The sequence below is a fragment of the Nelumbo lutea genome, chromosome 1 (assembly GCF_056320005.1).
Source record: "Nelumbo lutea isolate HS-2025 chromosome 1, American lotus-T2T, whole genome shotgun sequence".
NCBI lineage: Eukaryota > Viridiplantae > Streptophyta > Magnoliopsida > Proteales > Nelumbonaceae > Nelumbo > Nelumbo lutea.
The window spans coordinates 208981409-209004248 of record NC_142684.1 but is presented as its reverse complement, the minus strand read 5'-3'; the positions used below and the strand labels follow the sequence as shown (position 1 = coordinate 209004248).

At 37.4% G+C, this 22840-nt stretch overlaps 1 protein-coding gene across 1 annotated transcript; it reads right to left on the bottom strand.

Moving 5' to 3' along the window:
* Positions 1–3381: 3381 nt before the first annotated feature.
* BTS (zinc finger protein-like protein) lies at positions 3382–20032 on the bottom strand. The gene is made up of 14 exons (XM_088962677.1): positions 19560–20032; positions 17066–17275; positions 15870–16064; positions 15420–15784; positions 14547–14772; positions 14035–14203; positions 12723–13943; positions 12365–12536; positions 12043–12264; positions 6251–6388; positions 4744–4978; positions 4579–4638; positions 3728–3799; positions 3382–3639 (listed from the first exon to the last, which is right to left on the bottom strand). The coding sequence occupies exons 1-14, from the start codon at positions 19851–19853 to the stop codon at positions 3508–3510; spliced, it is 3711 nt and encodes a 1236-aa protein (XP_088818803.1). The 5' UTR covers positions 19854–20032; the 3' UTR covers positions 3382–3507.
* Between the last annotated feature and the right edge of the window lie 2808 nt (positions 20033–22840).

Below are 22840 nucleotides of genomic sequence, written 5' to 3'. Positions count from 1 at the left end.
GTCCGGTTTGTAGTAACAGTATGGCTATAAAAGACTAAGTTGTTTGTTTCTAGTAACAGCTCTGTTTGCAGTAACAACTCTTCTCAAACGCTGTCAGCAGTTCTGGCCTAGACTCTCGCCCACTAACTACAATACATATGGTATAACACTCTTGGCCACTGGCGACGACACAGAATTGATCGTTGGTGGTCAGTGATCGCAATTTGTATATAGGGATGTAAACGGATTGGATCGGATTCAAATTAAGGTATATTTGAATCCGATCCGGCACTGTTTATGTTGGATGCAGTCCAATCCGAAAATCCAATTAGATCTGATAGGATTCGATCCTATCGGATCTTTGGATTTGATTTGATCCGATTTGTTTTTTTTTAATTAATAAATTATTAAAAGAAGAAATAAAAATATACCAATTTAAAATAAAGAAAAACAAAAATACAAATTTTTTTAATTATTTTTACCATATATATACATGTTTTTATAAAAATAAATAATATAACAAATTCATAAAAATACAATATAAATAATACATTTATAAATAATTAAATAACATATATATGTATTATATATATAGTTATATTAATAAATATATCACACATCATATCGGATCTTCTTGGATCAGATAGGGGGTGATCCGAATTTGACCAAATAGGATTGGATCCGATCTGATACATTTGCACGCCTATTTGTATACGCTCCATAACAGTTATAGTATTCAGTTTTGAAACATTCTTCAAAGTCATACAACAAACCATAAATCTACGTGAATTTATAATAAGCAGAAAGAACAAAGACTGAATACTATAACTCATACAACACAAAGACTGCAGTAAGCGTTAAAAACAAAGGCTGGAGTAAGAAAACATTCTTCAAACTAATACAACACAAGAAATTCTACTTAAACTTCTAATAAGCATTAAAAACGGAGACTGTAATAAGAAATAATAAATTAACCAGATTGAACTTTTTCTTAGCTCTCTGAAAGTGCAGTTTTAAGGCAAACGCTATAGTAGACTTGATTCCCGGTTTTGATTTAGAGCGTGAATCACATTTGATGTAGAGACTGTAAGTTTCTCAGTTGCAGTTTGGATGCAGGGAAGTAAACTTGATTCCCGGTTTGGATGCATGAATCACATTCGATGCAGAGATCGTAAGTTTCTCGGTTGCAGTTTGGATACAAGGGGTGCTGATGAATTGGTTGGAACAAATGTTTTGAAATTCAAATTAAACTAATTATTGAGATTTTTTTCTTGAAATTTGGCAACATGGGCTTATCCACACATAAAAAAACTGAACGTAATTGAGAAACTACTTAAGTCGAATTATGAAAATGGAATGTTATTTTCAGCAAAATTGGAACGCCACGTGTCTGAAGGGGGGAGATTAGGGTTGTTCATAAGAAGGCCCAACCCAATCCGAGTCAGTCGGATTTTCATCAGCACCAGTTGGTTTTGGGTTGGGCAAATTCATAAACCGATATATCGGGTCAGTTTCGGTTTTCTTGTGTGAAAACCGAAACCGACCCAAACCGAACCGAACCAATTAGTCTTCTAACTAGTTCCTACTTAACTAGTCTTCTAGAGTTCTAGTTCCTACTTAACTAAATTGTATCTATCATAGTTTCTATAGTCTTTTACACCAAATAGGCAACTAATTAGAATTAGGTGTCCTTTTTTATTTAGATTAGAATTTAGAAAGTTTCTTGAAATATAAATATTTCAGCCTTCTTTCTATAAAACTGTTTGACTTTCTATTTTATTGATAACTTTTGTCTTACTTGGCATTTGTTTTTACATGAAGAATTCATTGATTTTATTCTTTACCTGAATTGAATTCAAATTTATCTTGGACTCTTGAACAACAACTAATTCAGATTTACATGAAGATTTATCTTGGACTCTGAATTGAATTCAGATGGCTGAAATGATGGTCAAATAAATTTCCTTCTAGTTCTAGGCTTCTTTGTCCTTTTTGTACATGAGCAAAACCAAAACCGACCCAACCCGAGTCAAACCGGCCAGGTCGATTTCGGTTTCCACCTCAGGTAACCCGACCAGGTGGGGTCGGTTGGGAAAACCCCAGTAAACCGACCCAACCTGACCCATGAACAGCCTTAGGGGAGACTATAGCCTAACCACATTCCTTTTAATATATTAGACTAGTGAATGACCCCGTACTAAGTACGAGGAATCACTAATGTTAAATTTACATTATGAAATCAATAATGTTAAATTTATATTTATTAATATTTTGAATAATTATTAAAGCTTTAAGAAATATTATTTCAAAAAATAACTTTTCAATAATTATTAGAATATGGATAGTTTTCTTTTGTTATGATATGTAGAGCGTTACTGATTAATTGAGATTGATAGAATGCAGCCAAAAGTGGTTGTGGATAACCACATTTGCATTTTCTGCATTGATTGAAAATGGTGGTAGTGGGTTATGGGATTTAGCAACAACTTTTAGAAAATGCCACATATCTAGCTTTCTAGAAAAATGAGAAGGCCATGTGTTTGAATGGTGGGAATTGTAGCCTAGTAGTGGGTTGTGGGCTTTACCAAGATTTTCTCAAAAATTGCCACGTATTTAGCTTTCTAAAAAATGAAAAACCCAGTTGTCTAAATAGTGGTAGTGGGTTTTAGGCTTTAACAGCAACTTCTCAAAAAAAATGCCATGAGACTTGGCATTTTTGTCTAGGTTTGTAATTGTCTGTAGTTGTGTTTGTATAAGTTGATAATTTGATATGTATGACTGTAGGGCGGTCGATGATACTCATCAACGTGCATTGATATTTATCTTGAAAACCGATAAATATCAGCCTCTATGGGCCAATACTTACTGAAACTTTAAACGTTGCTTCCACTTAATATATCTAGAATTCTTAACTTTTCCAACTAAAATCGTTCTCCTGATTAGCTTCAAACACTAAATCGAAGAATATATTATGACTGAAATTTAAGCTTTTGGCTTCTAGGCTCCCCATTTACATGACAGAAGAGATGATTTCATAAGAATGGCTATTGACAGTGTCTGGTATTTCTCATTGCCAAGATTTTCTCACTTGCAGCCATTCGCCACCTGCCACGCACAACGGAGTATCTGGGCTGGGTATCGATGGACATTTCTGAACATATCCTTATTTCTACCAGAGCCATATTATATACGACACTCTCACCTTGCAGGCTTCAGCCTGGTGCTGATTGATATTCACCCAGGAATACATCCATAATCCATTTCTTGATCGACTTATTCGCAATAGCCTGCATTCTGATTTCTGAGGGATCTCAAATTTCGAAAATGAATACATAGGTAGATGCTACTATCGACTTGATACGAAGTGGAGAGGACAACTGGTCTATTGGCACCATAAGAAAATTGGGGAAAAAATGAATCGACTATATAGTGTAATGTTCTTTACAAACTCAGCCGCATGTAGTTGGCACTAGGAACAATATTTACACACCTGAACCAACCCCCCAAAAATACTGCAAAAATCCTTCACTAATTAGATGAACAATCTGCTAAATCACTCTTGATCACCCTGGTATTATATGATCCACAAGAACCACATTTGTGATACAACCAATGGAAGCGTGCAGTTCCCTTCTTATGACAATCATTGCACAGAATATCCTAGATTGGTTACCAAATAACAATAATTAATTTACCTGCACAATGAGAAAACAAAAATGAATGAAGAAAATATTTTGGGGCATTGTACCTGACAACGATCTCTGTACTCTTCTGGAAGTTCCTCGGTAGCCAACAAAGCATCAAGCATGCCAAAGTAGACCTGAATGGGTTTGCAAACTTTTAGAAACTCACAAGACAAAATAATTACCTTGAGGTATTATTAAATTATTATCTATTTCATCCCAAAATATTTTCTCTACTGTAATCTACAAACTTATATGAATTATTTCCTGGAAACCTAGGCTATACCCACGAGCCAATCTTAACCCAATAACCATAGAGAAGGAAAGAGATGATTTAATAAATAAAGATAATAACATAACTTATAACTTTCCACCAAACCCAACCACACCCTGTGGAACACAAGTAATGACTTTTATACACCGACACTGAAGGCGTAGGTTAAATTGAAGAGAAACCAATAAATTAACATAATTGGTTGGGTTCTTTGTGCTGCCAGTTTTTCCTTCTTTTTATACCCTCAAAAAGGGCAAGGACTAAAAGATCAGGTGGTGAATCCTTCTTGCAATAACATTATAACAGTGCTTTTACATTTTCTCTTTAGTTGGTAAAGAAAAACGAACGTTCTGTTTGCCATTGAACTTCCTGTTTCAGTACATCAGCTTCCATTTTCTTTAACCCAAAAATTTACCACAGTAATGTACAGAGATAACCAACCTCCATACTGGTAAATGAATTGCCCAATCAATATTATATTTACATCTCTTTAATATGTATACTTTTTTTTGATAAGTAGAGTTAATTAATCATAATAAGCAACTGAAGTACAACATAACAACCCTAACAAGTGGTGCGAGATGCAGCCTTAAGACACACAAAGGTTACAATTGTGCCCAGAAAAGGAAGAAGTTCTCTTACCGCCATATCTCCCAAGGATTTGCTACATATCGGACAGGTATAGTGACTGCAGGTGTATGCCTAGACACAACGGAAGAAGGGAGATTTCAATTAAACCAACTTATCAATAAAACAGTAAGGGAGTAAGAAACCATGTACGAAGCTAAATGATCAGACAGGCTATACCTGAAAGCAAGCTGAATGCATGAAATGGCCACAAGGAAGAGCTCTAACTGCTGCACTTGATGTGAATAAAAAGTCACAGCAGATGGGGCAGTTTGTTTCTAGCCCTTTCTCCCGACATTTGTGGTCCACTAGCTTCATTCCCAGGCAGCAATTGCACGTCATACAATGGAAGAAGTCAACACCAAGTCCCTTCCCAAGGCGGCACAAATTGCAAAATGGACAATGATACACAGTCCTGAAGCACAAAAATCCAAGAAAGAATGTCAAAAAATCTGTGTTTCAACAACAGTTACTTCATAAGCATTAGACCCTTGAGCCTAGTTTAAGGCAGTAACAATGTTTACTATGACTTGGTGTTGGAAAAGCTTTATGTCTACTTCTCTATAAACTAAATCAAGCAGAATGCTTTCAGATTTCTCATGGTACTCCTTTCCTTCAATAGAAAAAAAAAAAAAATCTAGAAGAGAAATATACAACCTTTGAAGGCTAACCAATTAAAGTTGTGTGCAAAAGTAAAGATAGGGGTTAGGTAGTGATGGCTAGCCTAACAAAGTTTCAAATGTTAACAATCAACTGTAAAGGCCAAATATTATTTGAAACTAGCAAAAGTCCAGAAGTAAAAGTATTTCTTATTTTTCCCAAGTTTCATCTTGTGAAATTAAGAGTATTGTCTGTGTGACATATAGCTTCCCAATACAATTATTGTTGTACAAAGGTAGCAAAACCATGGGCAGCTTATAACCAACAGAAAACTGAAATGATAGAATATGGAAACTTGATTAAAAACTACTATGATAAGCATTGTATCATATAAGAGTTACATATTTTAATGTTAAATTATATGTAACCATCTAATGCCGAATGAACTGACAAGCTTATTCTCATCAAACTGAAAATTCCACATCAGATATAAAAATGTTAGTTGGTTTTAGCATAGCCTGATGCATGAAATGTGTAAGCATTAAGGCATGAGAGGCTTGAGCCTCATGAGACCTCATTCATTCAAGGAAAAAAACATTTTAAACTATAAAAGAAAAGGTTGCATATGAATGCTCAAAGGAATTGATCATCACACAAACAAGGAGCATAGTACTAAGAGCTTAAAAATAAAATTAAATGCATCAAGACTATTAGAAAAACAAAACCTCAAGTAGTGTTTGAAATGCTAAAAATAGGGGTGCAACTTGGCCGGGCTGAGGTTGGGCTTTTGTCAAAATTTGAATAGGCCCAGTCCAAAGGTCCATGTTGCACCCCAAACTAAAAATAGAAAAAAAAACGAAATTGTACACATAAGAAACTTAGAATTGGTCTTTAAATCAATCTTGTGATGAAAATCCCACTTTAATTAATGTTTGGAAAACATGTTTCGACAAATGGCATCTCAAAGAGTGAGGCATGTGCCTTGTTCTTCTTTTAGGCTTTAGAGTCAAGACTGGATTTTGTAATCTACATAAATAAACTTGTAATACCCCTGAAATAGTAAGATTTGCAATTAGAAACATAATACCTTTCATCATCAAAAAATTTGCAGATATTGCAATAATATTTTGCCATAGAAAATCCATTGCATGAAGGTGTTGTGCAAATTGGTCCCACTGCTTGAATCTTCAGACACCTCATGCACATCATTTCAGTTGTTGCTTTCCTGTGAAGAATAAAATGTAAATAAAAAATGTAAAATCTTTGGAGTAGAAGGTAATTTCAGTTGGTAAAAGCTCCAAAGTCTTGTTTCCATTATGTTTATTATCTTTTTATATTTGGAAAGGTCTATTGAGCTTGTTAAGATGTGCCAAATAGGGGTAGTTTAGTCTTCTTCTGTATGTTAAGTAACTTGCTTATGTGGCAGTGTTATTAGAGTTACTCTGCCCCACACTTAAGTAAGGGCATTTCTGTCTTTGTAAACATTATTAGAATCTAATATAGATTAAGGGGGTCGACTGGATGGGTTAACCATCAGATTTTCGACAGACCCTTCTTCTTCTTCTTCTTCTCCTTCTCCTCTTCCTGTTCGGACTACTGTAGCAGCAGTCGGAACACGGTATCAGAGCCATGCTCCTGACCTACTTCAGTTGGTAAAGCACCTCAGCATTGTTCGTGACTCTTCTCCTTCGTTTCTGGTCAGTCAATGGAGAGAACTAGCTCGCCCTAGGTCAGAAACATTACAGATTGTCTCTCTCTGCTGCGCATAACCTTCTTCAACAAGGAAAGCGACTTCAGCAGTGAATGGTTGATTGATATTCTCAAAGGAAGGTTGGTTCTCTCTTCTAGTGTTACTTATATTTCTGGGTAGAAACCCTACAAGAAGCTGTTAGTATTTATTAGAACCTAGAGAACTAGGTTCATTGTTGCCCTAAGAAGGGCTGTGTGTGCAGTAGCTGAATGGTGTAGGGCTGCTGTATGTTGTTAAGTGGTGTTAGGGTTGTTGTAAGTGGCCAAGTGGTGTAAGGTGGAATGCAGTGACCTTGTCGAACTCCCTGTGGTTGTGTAGTGCCCTCTTAAGTGTGTTAAACAAGTCTGAACTGGGTGCAGCAGATTTGACTGTGTTGTGGTGCTTGTGATGCACAATTTGTTTTGAGTGGTTGTAAGAAGGCCTACTTGTGATTAGTGAGTGGTAAATTGATGCTTATGTGGGACGTAGGTGTGTGAAGTCAGCAGTAGTGTGAATAAGAACAAGTGTGTGCTTCCACTGTTGTGTTTAGGGGCTGCAATAGATGCTGAAATATAAAACTGTGAACAACATCAATCAACTTGTAGCTGAGAAGTAAAGTTAGAGGCAACTGTGAAAGAGTACAATGGCAGTAATAGAAAATGGCTACAATGATCAGAAACCTAGTATAGTAATTTCCCCCAACTACCTAGGGGTTCAAATGACCTCAATTAAGCTGAATGGGGAGAACTATGTTCCATGGGCTAAATCAGTGGAAGTTTTTCTCAAGGCAAAGAAAAAAGTAAAGCATGTAAGAGATGAGAAGCTACCGGTTGACTCTCCAGGGTTTGATGATTGGGAACAAGAAGATGATCAAATCATGACTTGGCTGTGGAATAGTATGGAACCCAAAATCAATGCCTACTTCATGTTCCTTGATACGAGTAAGGATATATGGGAGCATGCTAAGAAGCTATATTCTGGACAAGATAACACAACAAGAGTATATCAGCTTTATCAGGAGTACTTTGGTTTACAACAAGAAACCAAAACACTAGAAGAGTATTATGCCTGCATGAAGAATATAAGGAATGAACTCAACGTCTATCGTCCCCTTACTCCAGATATTCAAGTTCAGCAACAGCAAAGGAAGCAGCTAGATGTTACAAGATTTTTAGTGGGGCTGAAGTCGGAATATGAACCAATTAGAGCTCAAATATTGGGGGGCTCTACTCTTCCTACACTTGAGGAAGTATTCTCAAGACTTCGTCAAATTTCTTTGGGACAGACAGAGAACCCCACACAGTCTGATAGATCAGCACTTGTGACAGGTAGAGAAGGTGGGCATAGTACAAGAGGGGGAGGTCATGCTCCCAGAGGAGGCCGTGGCAATTCCATGATTGGTCGGGGTGGCCGTGACTCGGGGGGAGGCCGTGGTAGAGGAAAAAATAACTCTACAAGGAAGTGTATTCATTGTGGTAGGGAAAGACACACAGTGAATTTCTGTTATGACCTACATGGGCCTCCTTCTAAATGGGCTAATCATGTTGTAGCAGGCGAGATTGTTATTAGTGACAGTAAACTGGCAGACCGAACACCTCCCACATCTACATCTACTTCTGGGAGGGAGATGGTGAGTGTTCCGCGTGATGAGTATGAACGGTTCCTTCAAACTACTTCACAGCATACCACTGCCACACTTGCCCAATCAGATATTGCTTGCATGTCATCTAAAATTGCTTCCTGAATTATTGACTCTGGAGCCTCAGATCATATGACCGGGACTCCAGGTGTGTTCTCTTCTCTTTCTGAAACCTTCACATCACAAATTGTTACACTTGCCAATGGGTCCTCATCTCCCATATGTGGTGTTGGTAATGTTGACATAGCTTATGTCCCCTTATCATCCGTTTTATATGTACCTAAGTTTCCATTCAATCTTATGTCTGTTAATAAAATAACCAAAGCTCTTAACTGTTTTGTTACCTTCTTTCCTGCCACTTGTGTTTTTCAGGATCTCAAGATGGAGAAGAAGATTAGTGGGGGGCATGAAGCTGGTGGATTGTATTACCTTGACGGTGGTGGATCTTCAATTGCACTTCAGACTTTCCTTACTCCTCTACAATGGCATTGCCGACTGGGACATCCATCTCTCAAGGTTTTCAAGATGTTGGTTCCGTCTTAGTTTTACAATGTGAGTCATGTCAGTTTGGTAAACACCGTCGTGTGTCCTTCAATCCAAGAGTTGAGAGTCGTATGTTGAATCATTTCTCTTTGGTTCATTCAGATGTTTGGGGTCCAATCGAAATAGAGTCTTATAATGGATACAAGTATTTTGTCTCCTTTATTGATGATTGTTCAAGAATGACATGGATTTACTAAATGAAAGAAAGAAGTGAATTATTTTCCATTTTTCAAAAATTCCGTGCTGAAATACGCACACAATTTGGTGTTCCAATCAAAGTTCTCCGTTTAGATAATGGTCGTGAATACTTTCTTACTTCATTTCAACAGTATTTAAAACAGCATGGCATTATCCATCAGACCTCGTGTGCTTTCACCCCTCAACAAAATGGGGTGGCTGAACAGAAGAATCGTCAACTTCTTGAAATTGCTCGGTCTATGCTTCACCACACGAGTGTTCCTAAACGGTTTTGGAGTGATGTTGTACTCATTGCATATTTTTTCATTAATCGGATGCCCTCTTTTATTCTTCATGGTCGGTCCCCCTTCTCCATCTTGTTTCCCACTTTATCTCCATTTCCATTAACTCCTCGTGTCTTTGGTTGTGTGTGCTTTATTCATAATCTGAGTCCTGGAATAGACAAGCTAGATGCACGCTCAATTAAATGTGCCTTCCTTGGCTACTCTCGAACTCAAAAAGAGTACAAGTGTTATAATCCCATTGCCCAAAAGTGCTATGTCTGCCCTGATGTCACCTTTTTTTAGTTTGTACCCTTCTTCTCAAGTCATGAAGCACCCTTGTCCTCACCCTTACCTCCTCTTCCTCTTCCTATCAGTATTCAGTTCCAGAGGCTGTTGTTGGAGTAGACTCATCACTCACCACTGAACGACCACCAATCCGACAAGTGTATACACGTCGAACAACACCGGCCCCTCCTCCTGCTTCTACCTCATCTGCGGATCCTCTCATGGCCCCTATTGCTAAACCTTCAGACCTTGACCTACCCATTGCCTTACGGAAAGGTAAACGCAGTTTTACACTCCATCCCATTTCCAATTTTGTTTCATTATCTCGTCTTTCTACCTCACATCGCCAATTTGTTTCACTTTTGTCTTCTATTTCTATACCTAACAATGTTCAAGAAGCTCTTAGTTCACCTGGATGGCGGTGGGCAATGGAGGAGGACTCTTCAACATACTCAAACGTGGGAACTTACTACTCTCCCACCTGGTAAGCATGTTGTGGGCTGTAAATGGGTGTATATTGTGAAATACTTGCCAGATGGTAGTGTGGAGCGTCTGAAGGGCAGACTTGTTGCTAAAGGTTACTCACAGTTGTATGGTGTGGACTACATGGAGACACTCTCTCCGGTGGCTAAAATTGGTTCCATTCGTGTCCTAATTTCCTTGGCACTTATGTATGATTGGCCTCTCTTTCAACTTGACATAAAGAATGCCTTCCTCCATGGTGATCTAGTGGAAGAGGTACATATGGAGCAACCACCTGGGTTTGTTGCTCAGGGGGAGGTTGGTAAGGTGTGCAAGCTGAAAAAAGCAATTTATGGGTTGAAGCAATCTCCACATGCTTGGTTTGGGAAGTTCAGCGAAGTGGTGAAGAGTTTTGGAATGAAGCAATGCCAGGTTGATCACTCAGTGTTCAACTATGACTCAAAAGTTGGGAAGATTTTAGTAGTGGTCTATGTGGATGATATTGTCATCACTGGTAGTGATAAACTGGGTATTGGCAAACTAAAGGTATTTCTACAAAATCATTTTCAAACAAAAGACCTTGGAACATTGAAGTATTTTTTGGGAATAGAGGTTGCCAGGTCAAAACAAAGTGTGAATCTGTGCCAAAGGAAATATGACATTGATCTATTGGAAGAAACAGGACTGTTAGGTGCAAAACCGACTGAGACCCCTATGGAACCAAATGTTAAGTTGAGTAGTGATATCACGAGACCCGACATCTCCTTTGCAATCGGTGTGGTGAGCCAATTCATGCAAAACCCTCGTATACCTCACTGGGATGCAGTCCTTAGAATTGTGAGGTATCTGAAAGGAGCTCCAGGCTATGGGCTATTGTATAAACCAGGAGGAAAACTTGAAATAGCTGGGTATACAGATGCAGACTAGGCAGGCTCAGTGAATGACAGAAAATCTACTACAGGCTATTGCACATTTCTTGGAAGAAATCTTGTGACATGGAAGAGTAAAAAGCAGATGGTTGTGGCCAGAAGCAGTGCCGAAGCCGAATGTAGGGCCATGGCTCACATTATCTATGAATTAGTGTGGCTGAGGAATCTCCTACAAGAAATTGGGTTTCACATGGATAAACCTATGAAATTGTACTGTGACAACCAAGCTGCACTCCATATCTCATCCAATCATGTCTTTCATGAGAGAACAAAGCACATAGAGGTTGATTGCCACTTTGTAAAAGAGAAGGTTCTTGCTGGAGAGATAAATACAGAACATGTGGGCTCGAATGACTAGTGGGCAGATTTGTTTACAAAAGCTCTAAGCTCAGGGAAAGTGAATTATCTATGTAACAAGCTGGGATTATATGACATATTCTCTCCAACTTGAGGGGGAGTGTTAAGATGTGCCGAATAGGGGTAGTTTAGTCTTCTGTTTGTTAAGTAACTTGCTTATGTGGTAGTGTTATTAGAGTTACTCTACCCCACACTTAAGTAAGGGCATTTCTGTCTTTGTAAACATTATTAGAATCTAATATAGATTAAGGGGGTTGATTGGATGGGTTAACCATCAGATTTTCGACAGACCCTTCTTCTCTTCTTCTTCTTCTTCTCCTTCTCTTCCTGTTCAGACTACTGTAACAGCAGTCTGAACAAAGCTCATTGATGGACTTGGATGTTTATACTTTTACTAGCTTTATTTCGAATTATCAAAGCTTTCTCAATCTTGTAAATGATCAAAAACCTATATATCTTGAATTATTAACTTACCTATCCATTGAGTGATCACTCACTTTATCATGGCAAAACCTACAAGTGAACAACTTCCCACAGCAAGCAGCAACAAGTTTGCAGTTTCTTTTGTAGTGTTCACACCCAAATACTTGCTTCTCTGGATCCCGGAATGACGGCGAGCATCCAGATACAGCTTCACCATTTCTACTTTCCTCTGTTCTTTCTTGAGGTAACTTCTGCTGAGCAGCTATCCAGCGACTACCATAACCCACTTAATGGTTAGGTTATGGAATGCTTCATGATTAAACAAGATTGCATGTTTAGAGGTTCATAAAAGAATAGTATCATTGAAACAAACCTAGTCATAAGATTTTGAATAAGATATGCTTTCCTCCTTGGATCAAGGGTTGAGTCCTGAGAAACCTTTCTTATTTCTGACTCGAGCTCACTCTGATTCATCCTGAAAATATCTTTCCAGCCAGGTTTGAACATTTGATCACTCTGGTCAAGGCTTTCTTGGATATTGGAGCCTAAAAGGGCACAAAAACCTAGATACATTAAAAAAAATCTTTCCAATATAAACCCACAGAATATTACAAACTAACGGCAGAAATCTTAATCTTGTTCAAAATATGTCATTATTCCCAAACAAAACATACAAAAGTTAACACGTATTAACAAAAAAAATGGCAGAACAAAGTGGGTATTGCAAAAACCTTGAGAAATGCAACTATCTGAGTTTGCATTCTGTGCTGATGCCACAGGAGATCCTTCCCACCATTCATTAAGCCACTCGCTGAACATTGTGTTTTTGGTTGCCTGCTTCCATGTATCCATCATTTTGTTTTGTTCCTCCTGAGTAAGTGCAGAAGTCACCCATGGTAACATTGACTGGAGCACCTCTGCACCAGTAGTCCCAATTATGCGGCCAACAATTTTTTCTTGCTCCTCTACAGAAAAATGTCTATCAAACAATGGCCATAGCTCAAGTTCTTCCCTGAAAACATGTTGGTCCAAAGTGACCCTTATAGATTTGCACATTCCCTGAAGCTTTGTAGCAAGCTCATTGTACTTTCTAATCAAATCAAACTCATTTGTACAAGAATCAAAGCTAGTTCCAATTGAGTCTTCAGAGTTATTGGTCCTATTCAAGCTTTCATGAAGTTGTGAAAGTTCAGAGAGAACAGATGAAATATCTTCAAACAGTTCTTCTTCCTGCTTGTGGTCCAAAGTATAAGAGTGGCTGACGTTATGAAGAGTCTCCTTGGATTCTAATGCTGGGAAGACTATCTCATCCTCAGCATTGCTATGAGCTCTGTACAATCCCCACAGAAGACGGAATCTTCCACTGAATTGCCTAAGGAATGTCTCATCACAACCGATAAGCTTCCCTGATTCAACATCTAAATACTCCAGGTCCTTCTGAATGGCTTTATGAAATTTGAATATATTATCAATCGGTCGTGGTGGATAAGCAATGTCAGAAGAGTTAAAATCTGTTTCCCAAATAAAAAGACTGGAATTAAGAGAAGGAGCAGAAGCACTGAAAGACAAGGAGCGCAAAGACTTTGCTGCAGTAAGTGAACTCATTCCAAGGTTATTGCTGTTTACTCCTAACCCTGGGACACAGCAAGCCTGCTTACTAAGGGACTGTTTACATGTACTGATAGTTCCATCTCCATTTTTGCATGACCCTAAGAAGTTGCCACGTTTAACAGGCCTTCTGTCATCTTCTGCTAGACTGGATGCTGGTTTTTCCTTGTCAGCTAATACAGAAGCGCATGCACAAAATGGTTGAATAACACCGTCTTCAATTTCAGTTAACTTTTTCACTGGACAGCAACCGAGTGCACTTGAAGACAAACACATATCCTGGGATCTACCCTTGCATGCCCAGCCAGAGAAAAGTGTAACAAGGGCAGCATCAGATTCTGGAGCTGCATCACATAAACTTTGACTGTCATAAAGTTACAACAAAGCAAATTGTATCTTGTGCAACTAAGTCAAAACATAGGATAAATATAAAACCTGCCAAATGCATATTTAGGAGAAAAGACTTTGCTTCTTCATCAGTTAGTGATCCAACCAGCCAAGGCAAGACTTGCTCCACCAATTTCAAGGGCATTACACATAAGCTCTGATATAGTAGCTCTCGCTGCCTTTTGGGGGTAAAATGCTTTCGTGCAAGTGGAAGAACCTAAGAATGAAAGGCACTAATTAGCTGATTAATCGGGACAAGAAGAGGGTGTATGATTATACAGACTTCAAATCAAGAAAATGATAACTTGTGATTGCATATCTTCCAATGGGCAATAGGGACAAGAAGAGGGTGTATGATTATACAGACTTCAAGTCAAGAAAATGATAACTTGAGATTGCATATCTTCCAATAGGCATGACTGCCACTTTTTGTACATATCCAGGGATAACTCCATAAAGCTTTCCAACAAATTTAAAAGGAATTGTCCTTTTCCATGCAAGTTGAAAGCCCTTGAAGACCAGATTTGGAAGGATTTATTGCATCAAGAAAGAAAGCTAACCTGAACTTCCTCATCATGAAAGTGCTTCAGTATAGTGTCCATTATTTGATCAGCATGTGAGCATAACTTTGCATAAAATTCAGCTGAAGTAGAGTTGGCTCCAGCATTTTGTATACTTTCTATCAAACATCTAAACTTGTTAAATTGATTTTCTTCTTCAGCATGCTCCTGGGCAAAGGAAAGTTCTTTATCTACTGCAGGGAATATAACCTTGTCCTCAGCAATGCTGCAGCGAGAGACACAAGCTCATTTGGCAAGATACAAATTGAAAAAATAAAAACACAATCATAATAATCTCTGATATGGTAAAAATAAAGTTATAGTAATTCTTTTCTCTAAAATAGTCAAAAGAAGCATTAAGCACAAGTGCATATTTCTATTAGTTTATTTGATAACTTAGGCATAGTTGGAAAAAGAAATTTTCACATGGATGTTGAAAATTGTGGGGTTTTCAGGCTGATGAGGACCTATGAGGTTTTGAAGGTCTTTATTTTTTTGGGGGGGGGGAGGCGGAGGGGTCAGTAAATCCACATTCTAGGAAAATAGAGGCACATTAAAAGTATGTTTGGACATATACGTGTATGTGTGTGACGAGCTCAGTTGGTAAAGTCAGTGGATGCAGTTTCCACAGATCTGGAACCAGTGATCATCTATGTGCAATGGTTTTCAACTGGCTTGTTGTTCTAAAGTCTTCTAAGAATTCCGCTCACTGTTCATTCGGGATGGTTCATGAGAATCTCTTGCATTTGTGGATAACACTGTTAGATCTGTCTTTTGTTTCATCACTTTTTTCTTTTAATAAAATTTGTTTCCTATAAAGGAGGGGGGAAGAAAAAGCACTAAAAGGGAAACATCATTGATGAATGGGGATACCTATGAAAGATGCAAATTTCAGCAATAAATTGCAGCCTCTCGTTGAAGACTGATAAATCGGAAAAATCTCCAGAAAGTTGTATCTTCCTAGCCTCCTCTGTTATATCAGTCAGCTCTCTTTTTATGGCATTGTGCCAGTGCAAGATTTCATTTATTGGATGTGCCCCAGTGGAATCAGTAATATCACATTTCAATTCCAAATATTTCCTTTTCCCAGTTTTGGAAGATTCACATGCACACTGCCCCTTCTCAGTTCGATCAAATGATGTCCCAGAACCAAAATCTACACAACACTGGAGCTGATCATTTTCCTGACAACTAGTCACAGTGGATATACTTTTACCTTCTATCCATGTAAATATAACCTTCATTGAAACAAGTGATTCAGTCAATCCATATAATAATTAAGAAAAGAAATGTGAATAAAACATGCTCAGAATTAACACTTACCTGTTGAAGAAGCTTCTCTGCTGGGACTATCTTGCACAAGCATTTAAGCATATCTTGACGTTCATCAGATGAAATCAAAGAAGAAAGCCATGGAAGGAACTCTGCCATCATATTCACAGGAATGCTGCATAAAAATTGCCAAACCAATGATGCCTGCTCTTCAAATGAAAACTTCTCTATAAGCAAGGGGAAGACCTGCCAAAATCAAAGATAAGGGGCATGATTTGAATATATTATTTGACAAAATATCAAACAAATAGAAGGGGCATGGCTCCAAATGAAAATGATTGTTGCCTAGAGTGTAGTCTAGGAAGAAGCTGTTGAGGGACAAGAAACAATAAGGATCTTTGCCCCCATATGAAACAATCGTACTAATGAGTAATGACTATGAAATGCTAGAAGATCTCCATCCAGCAGAAGAATTTACCATGGATTGTTGGCTGAAAGTCCAGAATCCCTTATCCATGTACACAAGAAAAAAAATCAAGGACTACTACCAGGTTAGTTTTACTTATAGTTCTCCGTTTCTTTTTTTTTCCTGGTAGTGTCTCAAGTTGATGTGGGAAAAAAATAGAATAAAATTGATAAATCTTAAAAACTTGGGGTACTTTATAAGGTTGCCAAGTAATTGGTGAATAACTATGGAAAGATATAGAATAAAGTAGAATGATGACACTCCTAAAACAAGCCAGCTATTGGAAGAATGTAGTGATAACAGTCAGATGGCCTGATGTATTTTTGGTTGCAGATATCATAATTGATCGAGGCTTACTAGTAAAAAACAGCCACTGCTGATGCAGGAACAATAATAAAAGTAAAATGCAGGATACGATACCTTACAACTGAAGTATTGTAAATTCCAGGTATTAAAGCAAGAATTTGAAAGAGAAAAGAAAAACATTATGAACAAAACGAGATGCTACAGAACTTGAAATAGTTACTTTTTTCGAGATTAGTCTGACATGGGTATCTACATATGAGAAACTCTAGTTTCAATTTTGTGTAGAACTTCAACTGATCCTAGCTATTTTTAAGGGGAACTACTTGGCTAGAAGGTATACAGTTTACTCAGTAGATTGTTAGAATACAGTGAGATCCAACCCTCCCCCTCCCCCCCAAAAAAATGAATAAATAATTGGTTAGAGACTTGGAAAAGAATACAGAACTCATTTTACATAAACGAAATAAATCGATACCTGCTCTTCTTCCTTAGACATGTGCTGACTAACTGATGTTTGAAGGGCTCCTGTACAAGAAGCTAATTCTCTTCGAAAGCTTTCATCATTTTGCTTGCTTGAATTCAACAGCTCAAACAATTGGTCAAATAGATCACTCTCCCCCTTATGTTCGAGGGAATATGTCCTCGCTACATTCTTCACTCGTATATCAAGAGCTGGAAAGATGACCTACAGTTTAATATCATGGTAATTACAAACTCTGGTTAATGAGCCTGAAGAATATGTTCAAAGGAATGCTGGCAATAATAGATATGTGAAAGAAGTTCCCATGCTTTATTGTATTAATTGAATAGGTATCAGAAAATCCTTTCAAGGGTTGACAGTGATCAAGTTAAGACTTCATTTTTTTTCTGAGTAAGCTTAGGCTGGTTTGGCTGAAGAACAGATTTTCAGGTTAAACACCCCAAATTAGCCAATCATAAAGCTATCTTGCATTGCACATGTGTGATATATAGTATCCAGTGTATGTTCTTTTTTCTTTCTTTCCAACTTGTGGAATTTTATGTTCAGACATCCGATGGGGTGCATGCAGAATACACATGCTCGCCTTAATAAAGGAAATCTTCAGACTTAAGTTTAAATACTTTATTACAGATGTTACATATTATTAACATTACATAGCTTCTCATTTTAACTTCCTCGACCTAGACGCATTAAAATAATCTGCATAGTTTCATTACTATTTCCACAAGAGCATTCAAGCTTGGGAAAAGGTAAGGTTGAGTTTACTTCTTCTTTGGGGTTCCCCCTTTTGCCTCTACTAATATAATCATTTTCTTGACCTATCCTAAAAAGACCTAAACAGTCATCCTCAAACTGGGAGTGGTTGTAAAATTAGAATGCATAAATTTGTTTCATCACGTTTTTAACACCATATTGTTAAATGTTTTTTGACCCACGCTGCACCAGACCCAACTTCATGGCACCCTAACTTCATATTCAGTTTTATTAATGAAATCATTCCTTTGTTGCAGATCAAAAAGAAAAAAACTTCATATTCAGATAAAAATGCATCAGATAGACCATCCAGCCCAACAAAAACCAGGTCCTTTTTTTTTCTTTAAAATTTTGATTTGCAAACAAGATTGGAGACATCTAAATCTTCCAAAAGGGATGCAATAGGGAATGTGGGCCAGGTGTATGAAAATCTATTTGTAAAGCATGAGAGGATTTTAGTAAAAGTGTATGAAATGGTTTGGATGGAATGTAGTGCTCATTACATAGGAAGCGACCCCCAAGGAAAGTGATGGCAATGACTCACTCATGGCTTTCAGTTAACAACTCTTCAGGGACATTCACCACGTGTCTTACTTTCCTATGAGACTTTTTGTGCATATATATATATATATATAGTTTTAATAATGTTTAGTGATATAGGAGATATTCACACCCGCCTCCCATCTGTTATATATTTGTATGGTGTTCTTACAACATTAATGATACAAGCTATTATATACCCATATATTATAACTTGCATAATCTATAATCAAGAAATATTAACCATTTATTGAACAGTAACATATAATTATTTTAACAACATTTAAAATATATTTCCCATATGTAAATCACTTTCCCAGGGTTGCTAAGTCCAATTTTTGGTGCTTCAATCACTTCCCAAAACTCGTAGACTATCCTGCAACATTGCATTAAGGGATGTGAGTCCCCCTTTATTCCCTTCGATGATGCCTTCCCTTTTGTCTAACCTTATATCAATTCCTAGAACACTGGGTCGCTTTCAAAAACGAGGAACTTTAATACTTTTTTTTTTGTTTTTTGATAAATGAACGAGGAACTTTAATACTTCAAAACTAACTAAGTTTCTTTAGGGAATTTTTTTTTTTTTGTTCAAGACATGACACCCAGAACGCAAAAGATTAAAAAGTTATGGATCTATTTCTTAGCATATAGAAGGTTTATGTTTTGGTAGTTCCATTAGGAGAATTAGGATTTGCAAGGAGTGCTATTGTTTTCATTTTTATATGGTTATTTCAACATTCTCTGTGCAAGCAGAAGCACCAGGTATCAAGCATCTAGTGGATGGATATTGCCCATTTGGTAATCCCATATCCCATCAATATTCTTACCCCTAAACCATAATTAAAATCATATAGAACTCAAGGGATACAGCATAAGTCAAACTTCCACACAAAGATTGAAGTGTTTAGAACATCATGTGAGAGAAATCGAACCAATTAAGGAGTAGAAATTAATCAGAGATGAACTTGTTTAAAAATCAAATGATGGCAGCATAGCAATGTTAATCACAGAAAAATCGTTTGCCACACAATAAATTAAATAAAATAGCATACAAACAGAATGGATACATGTTAGTTAACACGAAGAATGAAAAGAAAGGATAGAAGCGAGCGGTAGGAGATTTCAAATTCAATTGTCAAATTCTCAGTATCAATCATTTCCAAGACAAGCAAAGATACGAAATTGAACAACATACTTCATCCTCCGCATTGCAGTGGTGCTTATAGATTGCCCGAAGAAAATGATACCGCTCGAACAACCTTTGGATATCGCCGTTCCGGTCAGTCGCAAAAGCCAAGGCAGCTCGATGCAGCCCATCCAACTCGGACCTGATAGCCTTGTGGAAGAAGAGGAAGATAAGAAACGGAGATTTTAGAGCGGAATTCTTCAAGCAAGCCTTGGGTGAAGAAGGATCCACCGGATTCACGGGACCAGACATTAAAGATAGACCTCCATCTCTATGTTGAAGGCCCGTCAATGGTGTCGCCATTCACCAACAGAACCAATCTTTCCTTTCTAAAGGAAAATCAAAACAAACTTTCTGAATCAGATATTCGGAACCCTAGATTCAGCAAGATTGTTGTAGTTTCTCTCTCTCTATCGTGTTGTTATTTTCTTCCCTCGGCGGGGCGACGGAGGGGAGCAAAAGGACACGAGAAAATTCACTGCGGTTGATAAGGGGAAGAGCGTTTAATAGGATGGGCCACGTGGACAGAAGAGGCCAGCGTGTACTATCTGGGACAAATCAGCGACGGCAGAATCACGTGAGTGAATGCATGAGAGCGAGCCACGCGTGTGAATTACACGTGAGCAGATGTGACCAGAAGTGATCTCTTATCTTCCACCACTACGGGAGGCACGGAGGGGTATTGTCATGGCTTTTTTTGTCGGTTTGTCCTCGTAAGTTTCCACGCACACCTTCTCTCACACGAGAGACTCCGAAGACGGATAAGATCAAATCCAGAACCACCGAAATCACTCCGAATCCGCTACAAACAGGCGTGAACAACAGGCTATGTAACCAATCATGAGTGAACACGCCGTTGCCGTAATACTTTATTAGCAAATAGGTATTGACCCGTTCAAAGAGGATGAAGGATTCGCTGGGCCAAGTGATTGATCCAAACCCGAACCCGAATGGTTCATCCAGGTTTTCTTGTAAAACCGAATAAGATGGAAGGGTAATTTGGTAATTAGAATTTCACAATTCGTAGAAGAGGGTAACGTGTAGGAACTAGGGAAAGAGATTGGACGACGAAGATGAGTGAGGTTGAAGGTGAAAAGGCATGGAAGGACAATGGAGATTAATGCTTTGAACGTGCCATGGATAGGTTGACACGTGACAAACCCATGCCGTCACAAGTTTATGCAGTTCCGCTTTGGGGCCATAAATTGTGATCTTGACAATTGACATGCTAAGTTAGTGGACGAAAATACCCTCCATAATTTTGTCTCTTTCCTGTGCTTTGAACATCTCGGGGCTTTCCAGACTGGAACTTGGAAATTATCCAAACGAGATTCTTGAATTGACGCTAAGGGCGCCAAACAGCTGGGTCCGGATCGTAGCGAGGAATTGGATATGTGATAAATGTATACGAGTTGAGTTAGGTAATAAGTTGACTCAAGAATCAAAGGTTTGTACAAATTTTCAAAAGAAGAAAATGAGAAAGGAGTTCAAATTAGACCCCACAAGACTGCGCCCCACAAAAAATTTCCTTGTATATTAAAATAAAGTTTGTGAATGGAAGTATTTTTATTGAGATACGTGGCTAATTATTTTACTAAAAGATTATTTTTATTTAAAATTAAAATTGAAATGATGCTTGAGTCGGACTTGAATTGGCTTGATTAAGAGTTTTGTAGAACTCCCCCTACTTTAATTTTAATTTTTGCTAAACAAAGTCTGTGACTCTGTGTATCGTACGATCCTGATTACCTGAATGAAAAGTAGGGTTTCATGATTTGAAGATTTTCAACTAAATTGGGCTCAGCTTACGGTCCAGGCCCGTTGAAAAATTAACGAACGTCCAATCCAACCCGACCCAAAATGGCAGCCTTAAGTGGGAGCGCTCTCTCATTTAGACACGTGGCTAGCCCTGTGCTATAAAACATGTATTTTTAATCCAAAACTCAAATCAGAGGTTGTCATGTCGTTGTGACTTTGTGGGTTTAATGTTGAATCTTATTTAAATAAAATTTAGGTAAAAGACTTAAACATATCTTGAATTTTTATAAATTTACTTAAATATATCCTTAATTTAAAAAAAAAAAACTTAAAAGATATCTTATGATTCTTTTGCCTTTTTTTCAAATTTTTAAAATTTATCCCAAATTTTTCGAATTCATGATTAAAAAACTATAAAAAAGAATTACAAACCAAATAATTTGTGTTTGTACCATTTATAAAAATGATGATGGTGATGATGTTTTATACTTTTTTACCCTTTATGCTTTTTATTTTTCTACTTTTATTTATTTAATTAATGATTAACACTTGTAATTGGATAAAGCAAATAATAATAAAATTGGTATGGGACCTATTCCTCTCTCCCCTTATGCCTCATTTGATCTTTTCCTGAAGCACCTCCTAACGAACCTCTTCACTGGTTAGAGCCAATACGTGTTAAGTATCAGATGGTTTGCCCAAACCACGAATTTGAATTGAAGGGAGGAATGAATTTTTTTGACCCCCTCTATTTTGATCATCAAACAATCAATTAGATTATTAAATGAAACATTTTTTAGTTTTCTCCCTGTTTTTTCAAGTATTTTTCCCATTTCTCTTTCGATTGTCTCCATTAATATAATAAGTTGTATTTGATTGGGAAATGCTTTTAGGTTCATTATATCGATTCATTTTATGGTGTTTTTTCTTGATGATCATCAGGCTAGTCCGATAATTTGACATCCTACAAATGTAATATTGTAGGGGTTTGGTACTTGGTAGGGCTGTAGGGGTTTCAAATGTGTTTTGTTGGCAAGAGATCCAGACACTTCTATATAAATCGATGTTCAATTTGATTCTAAATATAAATGAATCAAGATTCAGGATCAACCTATATCCAAATGCTAGCCGTTAAATGTGCAAATAACAGCCCCACCATTGACAAGCAAAACGGTAGGAGGCAAAAGGCCAAATGTCATTGTTCACACATGAAGCGAAGACAAATTCTAAAACCCCAATTTTCTCCTTTAAACCCTTCTTTGTAAAGTGTATATTTTATCCATTCCCCCCTACTCCATAGTAGGAAGGAGGAAGCAGAAATGGCGTTTCTCTTATCCTATGCACCTTTCTCCTCAAAATGAAATATAAATATATATATATATATATATATATATATATATACATATTACAAAAAAAACAAAGAAATGCATAAAAAATTTACAAAAAAGTATAGAAAATCATAAAAATTTCTATATGCCATACTTAAAAATGAGAATATTGCAATTGGTTTAGTCAAAACACCCTGATTTTAC

Bases quoted from the DNA above. Each gene is read 5' to 3' on its own strand.
- BTS (XM_088962677.1), bottom strand. From the start codon at position 19,853: ATGGCGACACCATTGACGGGCCTTCAACATAGAGATGGAGGTCTATCT. The intron at 12,537-12,722 runs GTTTTTGCAATA...GTGCCCTTTTAG, and splicing joins AGATAGTTGCATTTCTCAAG to GCTCCAATATCCAAGAAAGC. The intron at 4,979-6,250 runs GTATTATGTTTC...TTTGTGCTTCAG, and splicing joins AAATTTTTTGATGATGAAAG to GACTGTGTATCATTGTCCAT.